Source organism: Mus pahari, chromosome 10 (assembly GCF_900095145.1).
Source record: "Mus pahari chromosome 10, PAHARI_EIJ_v1.1, whole genome shotgun sequence".
Lineage (NCBI taxonomy): Eukaryota > Metazoa > Chordata > Mammalia > Rodentia > Muridae > Mus > Mus pahari.
Window position 1 is genome coordinate 59,952,696 of NC_034599.1, and position 13,373 is coordinate 59,966,068.

The 13,373-nt window shown below is 41.3% G+C and overlaps 1 protein-coding gene and 1 pseudogene across 3 annotated transcripts in view; one reads left to right on the top strand and one right to left on the bottom strand.

The window, feature by feature from the left end:
• Positions 1-13,373, top strand: part of Dpp8 (dipeptidyl peptidase 8) — a 60,371-nt gene that overhangs the window by 4,992 nt on the left and 42,006 nt on the right. For all 3 annotated transcript variants that reach the window (XM_021208083.2, XM_029542918.1, XM_021208084.2), the window contains exons 4-6: positions 4,429-4,541; positions 6,068-6,241; positions 8,599-8,767. In XM_021208083.2, the coding sequence (XP_021063742.1) occupies positions 4,429-4,541; positions 6,068-6,241; positions 8,599-8,767 (456 nt within the window). The remainder of the gene's footprint in view (positions 1-4,428; positions 4,542-6,067; positions 6,242-8,598; positions 8,768-13,373) is intronic.
• Positions 3,139-4,223, bottom strand: LOC115064811 (annotated as a pseudogene).

A 13,373-nucleotide genomic window follows, 5' to 3' on the forward strand; every position in this document is an offset into this window, starting at 1 on the left:
TTTTTTTGTTTTTGTTTTTTTGTTGTTGTTTGTTTGTTTGTTTATTTTTGAGACAGGGTTTCTCTGTGTAGCCCTGGCTGTCCTGGAACTTGCTCTGTAGACCAGGCTGGCCTCGAACTCAGAATCCACCTGACTGTGCCTCCTGAGTGCTGGGATTAAAGGTGTGCACCACCATTGCCTGGCTGACTCGTTTCTTTTAAAGGAAAAAAAAATCATTTTTAATTTGAAAAATTTCTGTTCAATGACTGTGTTAATTTTGATTCAATTTCGGGCTGGTGAGATGGCTCAGTGGGTAGGAGCACCCGACTGCTCTTCCGAAGGTCCGGAGTTCAAATCCCAGCAACTGCATGGTGGCTCACAACCATCCGTAACAAGATCTGACTCCCTCTTCTGGAGTGTCTGAAGACAGCTACAGTCTACTTACATATAATAAATAAATATTTTTTTAAAAAAAAGAAAAAAAATTTTGATTCAATTTCATTAGGTATTTTTACTTGCAGGCAGAGAGTAATTGACCATAATCTTTTTGACAAAGTTAAGCTAAGACTTGATTAAATTGATAGAAACTGCTTTGAAATGCCTTTCCCGTGGCTGGTCAGATGGAGCACACTCTAAACCCTCTGTTGTGACTCTTCCCAGCAGCTCAGCTTCCACGGTTCTAACCAAGGCTCCATCTCTTCTTCCTGTGGCCATTTAGTCTATGCTTAAGATCTATCTAAATTAAATATACTAGTCCACTTAATGGTTTTCCTTTTCTGTGCTGGGGATTGAACTCAAGGCCCTGAGCATGTTAAGAGCATACCCATCCTGCTCCTGAGTCACCCCGCAGCCTCTTTAAACGTTCCCTTTCCTTGCTTCTGTTTGTTGGAGTTCCAGGTGTCATTATGTCCTTTCCTTTTTTTTCTTTTTATTAAGTGCATTTATTTCCTTATGCATGTGTGTGCATGGCACATACCACAGCCCCCATGAGGCAGTCCAAGGAGTTGCTTCTGTCCTACCATACGGCTCTCAAAAAATTGAACTCAAATGGTCAGGCTTGGCAGTAGGTGCCTTTCCCCACTGAGCCGTCTGGATGGCCTCTCCTAATTTACTTTTCTTTTTTTTTTTTTTTTAAAGATTTNTTTNTTTATTATATGTAAGTACACTGTAGCTGTCTTCAGACACTCTAGAAGAGGGCATCAAATTTCATTACGGGTGGTTGTGAGCCACCATGTGGTTGCTGGGATTTGAACTCAGGACCTTTGGAAGAGCAGTCGGGTGCTCTTACCCACTGAGCCATCTCACCAGCCCCCTAATTTACTTTTCTATTAAAAAAAAAAAATAGGTTCCCACTGGATGGGGTGGTATATACCTGTAATGTCTGCACATAGGAAGAGATTGAAACAAGAGGATCAGGATTAAGAGTTCAAAGGCAGCTTGTGCTACAAATAGCAAGTTCCTGACTCAAAAGAATTTTCTTCCTTTTGCTCATTTAAGTTTCTTTCATTTATTATTATTATTATTATTATTATTATTATTATTATTATTATTATAAAGGTTTATTTCTTTATTGAATTTATTTATTCCCTTTACAACCCAATACCAGCACTTTCTCTCCTCTCCTTTCAGTATCCCCTCATGCAAGTCCAACCCCAACTCCCCCTTCCTCTTTTCCCTTCTCTTTTTGAGAATTAGCAGCCCCTCTCTGGGTGTCAACCCCACACCCCTCATAACATTTTTTTTGTACAGTATCAGCTTTTTTCCCAATGGTCTCAGTCCAGGAGAGCAAGGCTCTGGAGCTCTTGCTCACAGCCCTTGGTGGAGACCCTGAGGCTTTGCCACGCAGCACCTTCTCCAGGGCTCTGGTTATATCATCAGCACTCGGGTTGTTCAGAGACACAGTCTTCCCTTGGCCAAAAGCATAGAGAGCCCAGAGTTTGGGCCGCACTCCAAATATTCTCGGATTAGAATGGGCAGGTCGGGTGCACTTTCTTCTTCAGCTCCACATAACATTGATGGATGAAATCCCTCACACCCTGGCATAAGTAAATGCTAATTTCACACAGCCCCAGCTTGCACTGATCACTTGGGTAGCAGTGGCAGCCACCATTTTTTTCTAGCCTCATTCCTTATTTGTGTGTTTTAGAGACATTTCTAGAGTCCACATCATAATTGAAGATTGGTTCTTCTTAACTTTCAGAATATTCTATGATTGTGCCATATTTAACTTTACCAACCCTCATAATGATTAGTTGTATTTTCCTGATTCCCTACTGTGGGTATGCCTGTGTGCGTGTGTGTGCGTGTGTGTGTGTGTGTGTGTGTGTGTGTGTGTGTGTGTGTGTGTATGTGTGTGTATGTGTGCGCACGCGCACACGAAACAGTAACTGTCACTGTATTAGTCATTCCTGAAGATGGAATTGCTTAAACAAAGTGTATATTCTGAATTTTTACTGATACTGCTGTAGAGTTCTGTCCAGTTGTCTCTACAAGACCTCTAACTCACTGTTGATCTCTGTTGAATTCCTGATCCTCCTGCCTCCACCTCCCACATACTGAGATTATGTGGGAGCATTACCACCCCAGTTATGGTACTTGTTTTGGTGGGGCCCTGGCTGGCCGGGACCTTTCCATGCAGATCAGACCTTAAATCCACAGAGGATTTTCTTTTTCTGCCTCTCCCCGTGGAGTGCTGGGATTAGAGCATGCGCTGTGACACGCGGCCCCACTTGTATTTTTTAATGTTTTGAGGCATTTTGTATTATAAGGGAATTTATCCATTAAAGTATTTTCTGCTAGGATTGTTGTCTGTCTATCTGTCTGCCTACCTGTCTATTTTTGTTTATTTTGTTTTGCTTTGTTTTTGAGACAGAATTTCTCAATGTATCTCCAGCTGTCCAGGAACCCACCCCGTAGACTAGGTGGCCTCAAACTGAGACCCCAATGCTGGAAGTGAAGATGGTTACTACCTCACCCAGCTCTGACTTTTTTTTATTTTTTATTTTATTTTATTTTTTTATTTCAGATACATTTATTGATACCACATCATAAATGGTACCTGGACAAGTGTATAGCAACATTCCATGTTCCCATCTAGCACAAACTGCTTAAGTTTAGCTGGCATGATTCATCTCCATCTTGAGTGGGCTCAGGGAATAGTTAATGGTGGCCGTAGGCAGGGGTAGGATGGGGCCTTTCAAAGCTTTGCTTCTTTGATCAGCACTCCAGATTTTATGAAGGATGGAGGCCATTAACCCATTCCTCCTCAAATTTACCAGTAAACCTGGTATAGTATCGTTTCATGGGGACCCAGGCACTCTTTATAAGGCTTTGACGTATCTCAGCAGGTCCAAGGCCACAAGCCACAGCTGACCCCACAGCAGCCTGGGAAAGGTCACTGAGCACACCGGTGCCACCAGGGGCCTCTCAGGAAAACGCATATCAGATCCTGTTATTTCACTAAGTATACTTTCATTTGGAATTCCAAAGATATTGTTTTTACAGTCACAGAACTTTATAATGAAGAAAAACTAGAATTAACTTGAACTTATTCGTTTCTAAGTACAATTTAGGTAGTTAAGAAAGAGAAGAAAATTTCAAATCCAATGTCACACTGAAATCTCATCTGTTGTTAACTGAAACTAAAAACAACCCCCAAAAAATGACAGTTGTCTTTCTTATGTTGTATAATAGTTTTGTGTTGAGATGGACTAAGATCTGAATATCAAAGTTATCTGAGTTAAGTAAGCTCAGGGGTACTTGCTGCTCTTCCGTAGGACCCTCACTCAGTTCATAGAACCCACATCGTCAGGTTCATCACAGCTACCTGTAACTCCAGCGCCAGGGGATGTGGCGCCCTCTTCTGGTCTCATTAAGTACCTACACATACGTGGTGTAATTTTATGCATGCTGTGCACATAGCAGTAAACTTTTACTGTCAGGATGAAACCTGAGTGTTTTCTGTGAAACATAGGAGAATAGTTTTTATATTTACCTCTTGCTTAGTTTTTTGAGATAGAGCCTCTTCATCTGTCCAAATTGGCCGCCAACTCACAGCCCATTCCAGAGAGCCGAGATTGTAGACATGGGCCCTAACACTATTAGAAACTTTGAAACTTTGGCAGATTTGTTTTTCTTACTCAGGTTTTTTGAGACAAGGTTTCAGTTAGCCTAGGCTGGCCTCAGAATTCCTGATTCTCCTGCCTCTACCTCCTGAGCTGTGGGGTTACAGTGTTTGCTACCATGCCTAGCTTGAAACATTGTTTTTATTCAAGGAAATTTCGGCATGAAGCATGTGCATATCCTACTTAATAACATCATTTTGGTTTCTGTGGAATGGAAAATATTGTAATATGAAGAAGACATTATGTATTTATGACTGTTGTTGTAATAAGGACAATATTACAAAATAATAATGTATTTTTTGTTTTTGTTTTTGTTTTTTTATAGCCATGTCTGGTGAAAACAGAGAAAATACACTATTTTATTCTGAAATCCCTAAATCCATCAACAGAGCAGCAGTCTTAATGCTTTCCTGGAAGCCTCTTTTGGATCTTTTTCAGGTTAAAACAAGTATTCTTATTCCTATGATTTGCTGTTATTTTTTTCATTTATTTCAGGGCAAATGTTTTTCTAGGGTTTTATATTTTAAGTAGATGTGAATAAAAAGGAATTAAAATATTTCATTGTTTTTACATGTATGATCTTTAAATTACTAATTTCCTGTATCTAAAATCATAGGATATTGTAATCCAATAATTTTGGTGTTTTATTTCATTTGTTTTAAATGTTTTGGTTTGTGTTTATGAATGTTTTGCTGGCATGTATGTCTGTGCACCACACACATGCCTGGTATGCATAGGCATTAGAAGAGGGCATTGGGTCCTCTGGAACTGAAATTACAGATAGTTGTAAGCCATTTGATGTGGGTACTGGTAACCAAACTCAGGTCCTTTGGACAAATAACAAATGATCTAACCACTGAGCCATCTCTCATGCCTAGTTTGAGAGCCAGCCCTATCTTTTTTTTTTTTTTTTTTTCTTAAGTCTCACTATGTAGATCAGGCTGGCCTTACACTTCTGGTGGTCTCTTGCCTCTGCCTCCTGAATCTTGATNTTAGAAGAGGGCATTGGGTCCTCTGGAACTGAAATTACAGATAGTTGTAAGCCATTTGATGTGGGTACTGGTAACCAAACTCAGGTCCTTTGGACTTCTAACAAATGATCTAGGCACAGTGCCATTTCTCCAGCCTATTTTCTGAACCACCCCTATCTTTTTTTTTTTTTTTTTTAGACAAAGTCTCACTATGTAGATCAGGCTGGCCTTACACTTCTGGTGGTCTCTTGCCTCTGCCTCCTGAATCTTGATATTCACTTGTAATTCTGGTACTCAGGAGAAATAGATGCAGAAAGGCAAGGCTACCTACTGTCTCCCACCTCCCTCCTCCACACAAAACAGTCTATTCTCTTGTCTTGCTTAGGTATACTGGGCTACTGTGTCCAATCCCTAAGGTAGCTGGAGAGCTCTCTGCTCTACAACTAACTATGCAAATCTACTGAATTATGGTTAGTTACAGAAGGCAGAGGGCCTCGACTGCTGAGGTGATGGGGTTTATTTTTGTTTTGTTGTCTTCTTCCTCCTCATCCTCTTCTTCTTCCTCTTCCTCTTCTTCCTCCTCCTCCTTTTCTTCCTCCTCCTCCTCCTCTACTTCTTCCTCCTCTTCCTCCTCCTCTTCCTCTTTTTTTTTAGGCAGGGTTTCTCTGTGTAGCCCTGGCTATCCTGGAACTCACTCTATAGACCAGGCTGGCTTCTAACTCAGAGGTCCACTTGCTTCTGCCTTCTGAGTGCTGGGATTTAAGGTGAGCACCACCACGCCCAGCTTATTCTTGTTTTCTAATGTATACAATAGTGATTAAATGGCTCTTTACTCAAAACTTAAGACTTTGTCAAGTGAATGTGGTTAAAGCTGCTTGTGACTTTTGAGTCACACAGATGGAGACTTAGGCACAGTAGAGATGCTAGGATTTCAGTGAACTGCAAAGACCAGTTGTCAGGAGACTGAAGTGGGTGACTTTTCTTTTGTCCTAGGCGACACTAGACTATGGGATGTATTCTCGAGAGGAAGAGCTACTCAGAGAAAGAAAGCGCATTGGAACTGTGGGAATCGCAGCTTATGATTACCACCCAGGAAGCGGGACATTCCTGTTTCAAGCTGGTAGCGGTATTTACCATATCAAAGATGGAGGACCACATGGATTTACAGTAAGTTCCAGTTTCTGTATGTTAACTGTTTTGAGGTCCTAAAGAGAATTTGTACCCAAACCAGAAAGGAAATTAAGAAATAAACTAAAGGGTCAATTTATGACCAGCTAAGAAATTAATAAGGTTTTAAATTTTTAATAACTTATTTCTATTTTCTAGGTGTTTTGCCTGCTTCATACATGTATGTCTGTGGGAAGGTGTCAGATCTTGGAGTTATGGACAGTGTGAGCTGCCATGTGGGTGCTGGGAATTGAACCCAGGTCCTCTGGAAGAGCATTCAGTGTTCTTAACTGCTGAGCCATCTCTCCAGCCTTTAATATTAGTTTTTAATTTAAAGAGTTCATAGTTTGGGACTAGGGAGCATGACTGGGCAGTTAAACATGCTTGCCGTTTCTTCAGAGGACCCAAGTGTTTGCAGCACCGACATGGGGGAATCACACCCCTGGGACCTAACACCCTCTTCCGGCCTCCATGGTACCTGGTGTGCATTTGGTACAGACACACATTCAGGCCGCATAACCAGACACAGAAAGTAAAGGTTAAACATCAAATCTTAAAGAGACAAACTGAAAGCCGATGGGCATTGATAGATGGCAGCTCAGGTCTCAGCACCCAGAACTGGCATTCAGCCTAGGTAACTTCAGCTGCAGGGGATGCCTGGCTTCTGCAGGTGCATGACCTCAGGAGCACAGCCCCAAGCAAACTCGCGCACAGTTACACATGACAAAAAGAAAATTATGTTTTAAACAAGAGGTTTTTCCAATGATACAGTGTTTTTTTAGATTTCATTTCTCTCTCTCTCTCTTTCTCTCTCTCTGGTGTGTGCGTGTGTGTGTGTGTAGCTCTGTGTGTGTGTATATGTGTGCAGGTGCTCTCAGGCTAGAGGTGTAGATTCCCTGGAGCTGGAGTTGCAGGCAGTTGTGAGCTGTCTGACCCGGTTGCTGGGGATTGACCTTGGGACCTGAGCAAGAGCAGCATATGCTCTTTAGCCCTAAGACACAATTTTTATAATGCTCAAAATCCTTTCTGTATGGAAGATACAGAAAATGGCACTATTTTTCATTTTTTCTCAAGGCTGAGAGAGATTTTGAAAGATATCACAGGTGATTTTTTTTTGTTTCCCTGAAAAGCTAATTATTTTAATAAATGAATTTATATTTGGTTTTATTCCAAGTAATTTTTTATGAACAATTGGGGATATTCTTTTGGTGGAATTGTATTGATCTTAGCTTTCATTACATTAACATTTCTGGGACGAGCTAAAGTGATGGCTCAGTGGTTAAGGCACTGGATGTTCTTCCCAGGAGTCCAGGTTCAATTCCCAGAACTCACACAGCAGCTTACAGTTGTCTGTAACCCTAGTCCCAGGGGGTACAGTGCCCTTTTCTGGCCTCATCAGACACTGGACACACGTGGTACACAGACATACATGCAGACACTACACTATATACATAAAATGAAAAGTTAATCTTTTTTTAAAGTTGTGTATATGTGTACACCTCAGGGTGTGTGTGTAAGTCAGAGGACAACTTCCTTCTACCGTCTAGGTAGGGCCCAGGGATTGAACTCGGGATGTTGGGCTTAACAAGAGCCTTTACCTGCTGGGCCATCTTACCATTCCTCATTGCATGTTTTATAGGCAAACTTACTTTTATTGATAAAATTTATTTTTAAATGTTTAATGATATTTTCAAAACTGTTTAAAAATATTAAACAAGCTAAGCATAGTCACACACACCCTTATGCTAGTACCCAAGAGGCACAGGCAAGTGGATCTCTGTGAGTTCAAGATCCGTCATATTTACTTAGTGAGTTCCAGAGTAGCCAAGGGCTATAGTGAGACCCTGTATCAAAAAAAGTTCAACAGATTATAATTACTCCATTAAACAGACTGAGCAGCAAAATTTCTGAAAAGCTATTATATTGTTTTGATGTGTAATACATTATTTTTTATCTTTTATCCTTAGCTTTTCCATTTATCATTTAAAAGAGTCCTTAAAATGTTAAACCAGGGGCTGGTGAGATGGCTCAGTGGGTAAGATCACCCGACTGCTCTTCCAAAGGTCCAGAGTTCAAATCCCAGCAACCACATGGTGGCTCACAACCACCCATAACAAGATCTGACGCCCTCTACTGGAGTGTTTGAAGACAGCTACAGTGTACTTACACATAATAAATAAATCTAAAAAAAAAAAAAATGTTAAACCAATTGAAAAAAAATATATATATATATACACACACACACACACACACTTTTGGATGCAGCTGTCACAATGTACATTTTAATTAGAAATGTCATTTATCTTACAAATTGTATTTATCAACCTGATAACTTAAGATATTGTTTACTTTTCTAGCAACAGCCTTTGCGGCCCAATTTAGTGGAAACTAGTTGTCCCAATATTCGAATGGATCCAAAATTATGCCCTGCTGATCCAGACTGGATAGCTTTCATTCACAGCAACGATATTTGGATATCAAACCTTGTAACCAGGGAAGAACGGAGGATCACCTATGTGCACAATGGTAAGGCATAGCTCTGCAGCTTGGTTTTGCTGAGACTATTTGAAAAGCTGGATTTACTTTTACTTCTATTTTGAAATTAAAGTAAGCTGGGTGATCTTTATCTTTAAGTTCAGGTGCTTAAAACTTTAAAGGAGGACAGAGAATGTATGGTCAGCCCCCCTTAGATAATGCCACTCTCTTCTTAGCCATTTTCAAGCACCACAGTGCATCTCTGCCATGCTTGTTCTAGAAAGACTGCCACCAGTTCCCTTAAACCCGTCTCATTAAATTAAAAAAATTTTTTTTTGTTTTTTTGTTTTTGTTTGTTTGTTTGTTTGTTTTGTATTCTGAGACAGGGGTTCTCTGTGTAGCCTGGCTGTCTTGGAACTCTCTCTGGCCATTTGGAACTGGCCTCAGAGATCCACCTGCCTCTGCCTCCTGAGTGCTGGGATTAAAGGCATAGGCCACTCAGCCATTAAGTAAAACTTTAATTTAAAAAATTAGATTTGTTTGGAAGATATAAACAGAATAACCAGTTATACATTATCAGCAACTTCCTGAAAAACAGCCTCCCTGGTTTTGAGAGCCTGTTTACCTGCTGTTGTAATAGGAAAAAGTGGAATATAGAACCACATGCATTGTGGAAATATTTAAGTAGGCTTTGTTGAGTGACAAATGTAGTCTGAGGCAAGAGGAATACAAGTTTAATGCTGACTTAGTTAGGGTTTTACTGCTATGAGCAGACACCATAACCAAGGCAACTCTTAAAAAGGACAACATTTAGTTGAGGCTAGCTTACAAGTTTAGAGGTCCAGTCCACCATCATCAAGGCCAGAACATGGCAGCATCCAGAAAAGGAATGGTGCAGGAGGAGCTGAGACTTTTACATCTTGTTCCAAAGTCAACCAGGAGAAGACTAGCTTCCAGGAAGCTACAATGAGAATCTTAAAGCCCATGCCCACAATGACACACTTCTTCCAACAAGGCCACACCTCCTAATAGTGTCACTCACTGGGCCAAGCATATTCAAACCACCACAAATGCTGTCTCAAAAAACAACAGTTTGTCACATTGATGTCGTTAATCCCAGCACCTGAGAGGAAAAGGCAGGCAGATCTCTGAGTTTGAGGTCAGCTTAGTCTGCATAGTGAGTTCCAGGACAGCCAGGAATACCTAGTGAGACCCTGTCTCAAAAACAACAACAAAACCAAAAGTTCCAAGTGGCAGAACATGACTGTGTCACAAATTGATTGCTGGACTGAGTCCACGTGAAGGAATTGATATGTGGGAAGGAAGGCCTTCCTGTCGCTTCCTACCATTTTCTCCATCCTCACTCTCTCTGACGTTGGTGGGTCATCCGCTACACATCTCATTCATGTATTGTGTGCAGTTAGGTCTGTGATAGCTGTGTCTGTAAAGGACACATGCAGACATTTTTTGTGATATTACCATTGGTCATTCCCTAAGCAATATAGTGTAACAACCGTGTACATTATCTACAGTGTATGTAATCTCATTAACGTCTACATGCAAATGTAGCTGGGAGCTGGGGAGACACTGTCATGTTTTATGTAAAGAGACTTAGGTGTTTGCAGCTTTTGATATTTGATTAGGATCTTAAAGGAACCAACCTTTAGTGATACTAAAGGAGAATCGTAGCAATGGTACAGACTAACTATGGCAATGCTGGCCATCAAGCAGTTGAACAAACTACTAACATCTAAATAGAGTGAGTCAATTGTGGAGTACTGTTGAGTACCAAGAGAAGTGGTGACTGGAAAAAACTTCTCAGCGAAGATGAACTGAGCTGACCCAAGTCATATCTGTATGCTGCAAAATAGTCCAGAAAGGGGTCTGTGTGAGAAAGGCCTTGATCTACAGGGAGCTGTGGCCTCTGTGAGGTACTGTAGCACTCAGTTGTCCCATCCTGGCGGGTCAGTGGAGGAGTCTTCAGCAGTTGAGCCAGGTGGCTATTGGTTGTACTGGATAGAAATAGTTTTGGATACTACTGACCACAGCACCAAGACGTGGCAGTGCATTGCTGCAGTCATGTAATGCAACGCTGGTGGGCATCATAGAGAGCAAGAAAGTGCAATATGAACAAACACTGGAAAGTACATTTTGCTGTTTCTTGAGTTTCCTTAACACCTGGAAGTAAGGAATGTTTAATAGCAGCAGAAATGTTAGGGGAGCTAGTTAACAAATCTGTTGAAAATTGAAGCCATTGTTGATGCTGTTAACAAACCCTGAAGAGTGTATACCACTTAACTGTATTTGAGGCTGGGACTGCATAGCTCTCACAAAACTATCAGAAGTAAGACGGGTTAAAGTCTTTGGGTTTTGAGACAGGCTCTCTCTTTCTCTTTGTAGCCCTGGTTGTCCTAGAACTCACTGTGTAGAATAGAACTCTAGAGATCTGCCTGCCTCTGCATACTAAGTGCACTAATAGTGTGTGCCACTATGCCTGGCTTTCTTTCTTTTGTAAATTGGTTTTTCACTGAGAATTTTGTAAAGGGTAGTAGAATTTAGAGTATTAAACACTGGAATTCTACAGAATGCTACATTTTTTTATTCATTCCATTACTATACATATAGGTGTGTGGTATATTCATTATTTCTAGTGCTAGTATAGTGGATCAGTGCACAGGCAGAGAATATAGAATAATACAGTACCAGGCTGTCTGAGTTTAAGTGTTGGATCCACTGTTCATGAATTCTAGCCTCATCATATTAGCTTACCTCTTGGTTTCTACATTTGTAACAAGGTGAACCAACTGCGGTCTTACTGAGTTCGTTTTGTGCAGTGTTTAGACTGGCGCTGAAGCATAGGAAGGCCGGGAATGTCTACAGAGAAAGGGGTGGAGGACGTGGGCACGCTCAGCCTGTGTGTTCATCAGGCTGCTTAGTGCTGTGTGTCAGTCAGGCTGGTTAATCAGGAAGTTGTGGTAAAAGCTGGCCTTAGAAAGTGAGTGTGGGGGGCTGGTGAGATGGCTCAGCGGGTAAGAGCACTGACTGCTCTTCCGAAGGTCCCGAGTTCAAATCCCAGCAACCACATGGTGGCTCACAACCACCCATAATGAGTTCTGATACCCTCTTCTGGTGTGTCTGAAGTCAGCTACAGTGTATAACAATAAATAAATCTAAAAAAAAAAAAAAAAAAAAAAGAAAGTGAGTGTGATCAGTCAGGGTGAGTGTGAGCTTGCTTTCTGTTCAATATGATGGAGAAATTTAGAAGTACTGGTTCCTGCCCCCAGTTACCCTCTGCTGGGAAGACAAGGCGATACCAAATACCTGTGAGTGAGTAATTTGTAATAGTGGCAGAGATACAAGCCAGCAGTGCCTGTCCTCACATCTAAAGGAGAACAAATGGGAAATAAAGTTGGAGGCAGAGTTTATGGTAGTGAAGGACCCAAGAAGCCCAGCACTGGTCCTGGTTCTTTTACTAATATATTTCAGAATTCTTTGCATATACTGTTGTCATTAGCTGGGTGCTAAAACTCATTTAGTAGTAATCCCTGACCTGGACTGGCTTGAGAGTATTTATAAAGTTTGCCCTGCTAGGTGTGCCTTTCCTTCAGCTTGCTGCTGGATATTAGATTACCGTTTATCTGGTTGTGCTGCTGGTTATGTTACATAATACATCATAGATGTGTACTGTATGAAGAGACTCTGAATTCCAAATACTTGATTCAGTTTTTGGATAAGGGAGTATTGGTTCTTATTTTACATTAATATCATACAATGTGATATCATATAATACAGATGATCAAAAATGATAAATTGAAGCTGGGTGTTCTGGCACATGACTTTAATCCCAGAACTTGGGAGGCAGAGGCAGGCAAATCTTTGAGTTCAAGGCCAGCCAGGTCTAAAAAGTGAGTTCTAGGACAACCAGGGCTACCCAGAGGGGAAAAAAATAACAACAATAACAACAACAAAAAACCCTAAACAAGCTCAAATCTTACCTGTTTGCTGGGCATAGTGGTATGTGCCTATAGTCCCATCTACTCAGGAGGCTGAAGCAGGAGGATTACTTGGAATTGAAGACTAGCCTGGGCAGCATAGTAAGACCCTGTCTTTAAAAAAGAAAATAAAATCATGACATATCACTGAACACCAAAGCAAAAGTGAGAGGACTGAACACCAGATGCTAGAACTGTCACACATGGTTAGTAAACATGTAAAATAATAAAAATGCGTCCTCACAGAGTTGAACACTCATGAGCAGCCACTCTGCTTCTGGATAGTTGCTCAAAAGAGATGAAAACACATGTCCATGGGAGTTACTGTGCAAGGACTTTATTCACTCACAGTAACCAAAGGCAGCCCACCACGTGTCTGCAGAAGAATGGATGAAAAAGATCCACAGCATCACCCAACATGGTAGTCTCTCCACTGTTAATCCCAGTACTCAGGAGGCAGAGGCAGGCCAGTCTCTTGAGATGAACCTATCACACAGCAAGATCCCATCTGTCAAGTCAACTTAGGAAGCATTTAATTGGGAGTTTGCTTACAGTTTCAGAGGGTTAAGTTCACTGTCACCATGACAGAGAGTGTGAGGACAGGCAGGCAGGCAGGCAGGCAGCAGGCAGGCAGGCAGGCAGGCAGGCAGGCAGGCAGGCAGGCA